This window comes from Xenia sp. Carnegie-2017, unplaced genomic scaffold (assembly GCF_021976095.1).
Source record: "Xenia sp. Carnegie-2017 unplaced genomic scaffold, XeniaSp_v1 HiC_scaffold_6, whole genome shotgun sequence".
In the NCBI taxonomy this organism is placed as follows: Eukaryota; Metazoa; Cnidaria; class Anthozoa; order Malacalcyonacea; family Xeniidae; genus Xenia; species Xenia sp. Carnegie-2017.
In genome coordinates this window covers 18480341-18487472 of record NW_025813526.1, presented here as the reverse complement: position 1 = coordinate 18487472, position 7132 = coordinate 18480341, and the positions used below count along the sequence as shown (strand labels likewise).

At 33.9% G+C, this 7132-nt stretch overlaps 1 protein-coding gene and 1 pseudogene across 1 annotated transcript; one reads left to right on the top strand and one right to left on the bottom strand.

The window, feature by feature from the left end:
- Positions 1–2304: 2304 nt before the first annotated feature.
- LOC124457232 lies at positions 2305–4133 on the bottom strand (annotated as a pseudogene).
- Positions 4134–4153: 20 nt separating this feature from the next.
- LOC124457231 (exosome complex component RRP40-like) lies at positions 4154–5217 on the top strand. Its single transcript, XM_047007513.1, has 3 exons — positions 4154–4183; positions 4509–4657; positions 4844–5217. Exons 1-3 carry the CDS (start codon positions 4154–4156, stop codon positions 5055–5057), a joined length of 393 nt encoding a protein of 130 aa, XP_046863469.1. The 3' UTR covers positions 5058–5217.
- The last annotated feature ends 1915 nt before the right edge of the window (positions 5218–7132 follow it).

Here is a 7132-nt window from a genome sequence, read left to right as displayed (position 1 = left end):
TTTGCGTACTGGCTACGCCACCTTAATATGCAAAATTTCATAAAGTTATCTTTTGGTATTTTTGTATATTTTTATTTGTATTCTTTGACCATACAATTTTTCAAAAATCATCTCCAGGTGTGGAAGCTTCGTGTTACATTCCGACGATGGTCCTGAATAATCGCGAGCTTGCTCTCGAACTAAGTAATTGCACCTTGTATGATTCGTTAATCACAATCCTATTCTTTTATCATCGAAAGCCATCTTCTGTGGTATCATTTAAAGCTTACGTAACTGTCAGTTTTAAATGTTAAAATTGTCGTCAAGTGGGAAGCACATTTAGTTTTTCCTTGCCTTGCCTTGCCTTGCCTTGCGTCATCCAATGCCAGATGGCTCAGGTGAAACATCATTAGTTTTAATGACAATAAAATCATGAGTTAGAGTCAATTTGAGTCCGCTTTTGACAAATGGTGCTCCCCCCTCCCTTTAATTTTTCGCAAGAAAATCGAGCATTGCAACCCGTTATACAAGATGTAAAACATGCTCCAAAAAACTTCATCTTGTAAACTCGATATTCGAGCTAACTGTATTAGCAAGAGACATGATTTGAAAGCAATATTTACCATTTGTAAGTAGGAACACTTGCGATCTTTCTTTTTCATATTAATTTGATTTGTTTAAAGATCTTTCGGAGTGTTGTTATAAATAATTATTTAAAATCGTTTGACGTTTTGGTCTCCTATACGGAAATCATTTTTAAAAACTTTGAAGACGATTTTGAATAATTTTTGAAGCATAACAACAATCTGAAAGATCTTTAAATAAATGAAATTAACATGAATGACAAACCCAGATTCAAACCATTCGAAGAACTTTCTTTTTGTTGCTTACATACGTCATTTCCTTGAACAACTACTTAAGATCACGCTTGCTTCTAAATAATCACTTGGCTTGATAATTATACTTTGAAATAAAGTCGTGGTCTCAATATTTCTTGAATATTGAATTTAAAAGAATTTTGTTTTTGGACTATGTTTTTTCTTATATTTCTTTATATTGTCGGCTGGAAAAGGTTTTGACGTGTTATACATTCGCCCAAGCAAACCCTATCAACTACAAATTGCGTTCTATTACTAAAAAATATATCTACATAAAGATTTACATCTACATCTTTTATGAACCTACAAGTTGCACGACATGCATAGAATTTATTTTATTATTATTATTTTCTCATTCATTCAGATTGGCTACAATTTTTTTTTGTTTTCACAAAACTTAAGCGAATCTGCAATCCGTTTGAGCATTCAAAAATATGACGAATGTTTAGATAAGTGTCCCTAGCATAGGTTTGAAGAAAATATTTGCCACAAACCCTTAAAATATTTTCATTTTTCGTATGCATAGAAATACATTTTAATGTTAAAAAAAACTGCAAAAATACATTTAAATTACTCGTGATTAATGAGATGTATTCGTTTTATCGTGTTTTTCCATGTACTTATAAGATACTTACGGTTTTCTGGAAGTGATTGTGTTAACGGTTGGCAATTTTGTGTTGAGAGTTGCCAACCTTGTCAAAATATTAGACCTGTAAGACTATACATACGTGTAACTCGCGCGAGATAGCGCGTGACAAACATTGCATATAAATCAAGGAATATATTTACTACATAAATCGATTGCATAAAAAACATAAACAGATTTCTGGGCCGCCTATGCTTTAACCAACTTTTTTAAGCGTCACTAAACACTTAAGCACGCACAAATTCAGCATGTTAATGTTGAAAATAATTATTTGAAAAATAAATTATGCGAGGAAAGGCAACATCCTTCCAGCATCTGCTCTTTGGTCCCCGCACTGCCCTCAAAAAGATTGCAAATGCACCTGGCTAGTGAATGTGCCAAGCCGGAATTGATCTGTTGAATTTTCGCGCATTTTGCTAATTTTACATGTACGTTTACTCAGCCGTTCTATATACTCCAGTCTTGTGAACTATTGAAGAGCTAAGTACATCTATTAAGAAGAGACCTGGAAACGTAACGATGTGTCCATGAATATTTTTCAGTTCTTCGTTAGCAAGGTTTTGATCAGTGTGGACGAAACCTTTCTCCTGCATCCATTTCTTGAGGTCGTCCATATTCCTCGCTTCATTTTTTAGCAATATTCTCCTGCCAAACCACCATTTATTACAGAAATGTAATAAATGATTGCAACAAAGGATCCTGTACTTTCTTCGAGCTAGTTACTATATTTTCCGTGTTCAAAAGCCCCAAATGTTCCTTGAGAAGACGACATCTTAAGAAATGTGAAAACTTTCCAACTTTCTATTCTTTATCGTGTGTTCGTAATCCATAGACACTAAAATAACTATTCACTGAAATGTCTGGCATCAACTCTTTCAGTTTATATGTTAATGAGTGCTTCCCCGAAAAAAGAGTGGCATAGTTCCAGTAACTAAGTCTTTTTAAACTATTTAATGGCCAGTTTGATTTCCAATCCTCGGCTCCAAACTCTGGTTTCAAAGGCATAACTATCATCACGTGAAAATCCTCACCATTCTTGTAGGCACGATGAATGCGATCCGCCAAAGCCGATTGAATCTGATTCTCCACTTCAGGTTAGGATGAGATTAAAAAACTGATTCTCGGTGTAAATGTATTTCTCTGCATTGTCAATTGCGTTAAAATCGTTATAAATGGAGGCTTCGTGGGGTTTCCCAGCTGGCCAATTGTCAACCGAACGAAGAACTTGAATGTTAACCTTTGTAAATAAGCTGTCATCGATATCAAGCACTTTACTGTCCGATACATCAAGCTCTATTGGCAAATGTTGAAGACTCCACGTCCACCTACTGGGTTTAGCATAGTATCGTTAACGAAAATGCTTTACAGCATCCGAGACCGCATCGCCGGTAAACGCACACGCAACATCATGCCATGGCATTCTAGGAATTTGACTTCTATTAATATATTCATAATCATCATTGGGCTTTTCCCAATTAATTTTACTGCTGTTCAAATAATAATCGTTTTTATAATCCTTTCCAACCCATTGACGATATCGTTTATATGTGTTACCTGCTTCCATATTTTCACAATGTTCCTCAGCACAAGGATGAGGTAGATAATCGTCCATCAGCTCATGAGATGGAGTATCCCAACGACCATAGCAAAGATCAATTCCACCTACTAAAGCTATCCGCCTGTCAATAATAATACGTTTTTCATTATGGCTCCATAGTATTTTCGTAAAAAAGGTGTTTTAATACGTTGAAACGGTGTGGATGACGATAAACCACTATATTGGGTTGTTTGTTTAAAGTTGAAATTGTATGATCACCGCCGAGATCGAGTCGCTATTTCAAACTGTCGACGCCATTATCAGGCCTTTTCATAAAGATATATGGATTCATTTGCCAATCAGTAATCAGTATTTCCTTGTGTGCAGCTACAATGGCATGAGCAACGGCAGACATATAATCTTTGCCATGAACAAACCATTTCACTTTGCTATCGTTACGGAGTGGTGCGAATGAATCAAATCGATATCGATGAGGCTTTTGATATGTCCAAATATTCCGAATTGTGTATACAAGAATGGCTGCCAGCTGAAGTATTGTTTAAAAATAACATCACAGTAGTGTGGAGATGAGTACAGCATATGTTGATTTCAAATGTTCTCAATGAAAAAATACCCATCTTAAGGCCCGTTCACACAATCTGATTTGTCGGATCCTAAAAAACGGATTGTGTGAACACATATACCGAGCTTACTATAGTTGGATCCGTCAATCTAAATAATCGGATGAAAATAGAACTTGCTCTATTTTCATCCGACAAGATCAAAGAAAGCTGCTAGTTCAATTACATAAATTTGAAAAAAGACTTGGAAACAAGAACAAAAATACGAAAAATATATCGATAATGTACTAGATAGCACAAGTGCCTGCTTTCACGACTATAAATATCTAAACGAATATAAATATCAACAAAATTATCGCACCATCTGAACAAGCAACCAAAAGTCGGAACCGAAGCAATCGGATCTTGTGAACGGACTTTAACATATAGGATTTCATACCGTCAATAATTAAATACTGCAGTTTCTGTGTCTGTTTTAGAATTGACTCTTGTGCTTCACCATTTAATTCCATCTACTTACGCAATCTTTATTATGTCTCTATATTTTCTGTTCGTTCTCTTGGTGCTGCTCTGTTCTTAACATTCACCAATTTCACTTTACTTTCATTAAAAAGCGTTTCAAAGAAAACGAAACGAATGATGCCTTAACTCTTTCAATATACGAAGCAGCTAAGCAGTCACAGCTGCTTTATTTTCTTTACCGCTTTCTTTTCGTCTTGTGTTTATCATCTTGTAACAATTTGACTTCTTGTTCTCTTGTTCAGATCAGATTAATCAATGATATGTTGAGTTTTGAAATGCATTATATTCATATAATTACTTTATATAAAAACAAATTTACAACTTCAGATATTCAAAGTTACGGAATAATTCATTTTCTTGAATAGATTGGAGATGTTGTGTATTGTCGTTTATCAATAGCCAACAAAGACATGGAAGCTGAATTGGTTTGTGCAGACCTAAATGGTAAAGCAAATGGAATGGGACTTTTGAAAGATGGATTCCTTTTTACACATTCATTGGGTTTGGCAAGAAAGTATGAATTATGTATTTCGTTTAACTTCATCACCGCATTCTTAGCCAATTCACAATTTATTTTTTTAAGTATACATGCAAAGAAGTGTTTGCAATGAAAGTGAATTATTCTTTATCATGGTTTTAAATTTATAATTTTGTTAATGTGGTCGAACTTTTTTTTTAGAATTAACAAAATTTATTAAAGAATGCTCAGTCCTGAGGGTCCCATATTGAAGGTACTTCAAAAAGTTATTCCGTTTGAGTTTGCAGTTGGCATCAACGGCAAGACTTGGTTGAAATGTCATTCGTTAGACCATACAATCTTTATTGTAAATGTGATTGAGCAATCAGAATTTATGACACTATCCCAGATTCACCAAAATGTCGAAAGACTTGCCCAAGAAATAATGAATGAATAAAGGATGTAAAAATTAAAACTAATTTAGGTTGATCGTACATGTTAATTAACTCAAGTGCGGGGTAACGTGTAATGTTAATTAACTCAAGGGAGGAGTAACGTGTATGGCTTTACCGACGAAAACGTGACTGCAAAATTTGCAATACTTTCTTTTAATAAAATGCATCGGCTTAGTGATTTAGATTTTAACTTCCCTAATTTTGTGTAGTCTTTTCGCTGGTATTTCTGACGTTGAATAAGGGATTTAAATGAGTGAAAATAAGCATGGCATAACCTGGCTTTAACTACTGCGAAAAGAGGGAAGAAGATGAAGAAGTAAAGAAATTACGAATTCCCAAACTCAATTAAAATGTACGAGGAACCAGTCGTAATCACATAAATCAAAAAGCTTCTATGCTTTTATTGCATAGGCTTAAACTTGAAACAATGTCGACTCACTGATCCAGTGCGTCTAGTCAATCTGACACGTTTAACACTGGAGTTTCACCAGACTGATCTGAATTTATATAGCTCAGTGACTATCAGCTCGAACGCCCCCCCCGGATAATTAGGAAGAATCTGCGAAAGATGGTGAGAACCGTATAAAATTAAAAGTTTGAAATTATACATTTCTTGTTAGTATGGATAAGTATGATGTTCGCGAACGTAGAGGCTCAAATGATATAAAGGCAACAAAATCTGGCTCATTGAAATTGAAACAGAGCACGATAAAAGCAATTCCGGTAAGCAAATTTCAACATATTTAGGTTAAATTTTATCAATTTTTTCGTCTTACGAAATGTATCACAAAAAATGCGCAGTTGAAAACGTGATGACCATCTTGTTTCGCAATGACCCCATAAACGTTTACTTGAGCAGCGACAAATATACAAGACTTTTTAAGAAGTGTGGCAACTCAATTTATTTTTGTTTGAAAAACTAATGAAGTTTGTATGAATGTACTGAAATGAGCTAATTGTTGTTGGATTCACGACTTGTGTATTATAAATTTATAATGTTGTGATCTCAAATGTGTCCCGCCCTGTTTAAAATAAAATATGTCTTTTATTAATTGCTCAACAATATATCTACAAACCTCTCAATTCTCAGCCACTTCCACACTAAAACAACTACACCAAATCACAGAAACTCTTATGATTTTCCATGTTGTATTTTTTATTTTTAGTTCATCATTTAAAAATGAAGTAATTATAATTAGGATATTCACTGAAACAGCTGAGTACAATATATTTTTGGTAATGAATTGTACAAATGTACCCTACTTCGGTTGCTCAAAGTAGAACATTACATCTCTTCTAGACTTGTCAATGATATTTTGATCGTAGGTTTTGGTTTATAAGATCACAGAGGCATATCTCCATAATTTCAGCTATTTGGGCTTTTTAATGTATATTACAACTGTTGCTGCCTTTCTCATATATATTAAAATATTGTTGGCTTTCTGATATATATTTAGGTGCTGGTAGCTTTTTGATATATATATTTCACTGGCAATACAAGGCATAAAATTTGAACAAATGGGCTGAGCTCCCTCCAACACACCCCTGTTTGATCATTAAACACATATAGAAGTTTTGTCATTCCTCAACCAATAAATTTAACTCTTTGCTAAATTAAAGATTGGGTCAGGCTCATATGCTGTATAAAAGACTACAAACAGTAGTATTTATAGCAAACAGACTGTTCTCCAAGAACAGAAATGTTTCATATTATAGAAATAATATATTCATTTTAAAGAAATGCTTCACTAAAATTTTCAGCAGAATCCCTAACAAACTTTATTAGAAATAAACTTTAATACTTTACAAAGTGATAAAGGCGAAATAACTTCATATAAAGGAATAAAACGTTTAAGGCCAAATGCATCTTGGTCAAATCATTGCATATTTCAATAACTAAAAAGTAAAAAAGTCTGTTATTTTCTGCTGAGCAAGAAAATTTTGTGATCTTTCAGAATAAAAAATGTCATGCTTGGATTAAATTGGGGGGCATAAACCACTCACTACCATATGTATGTTATTTCCATGATAATGTTAAAGCTTTTTCATAAGCACTTTATTGTTTTGAACATATAAA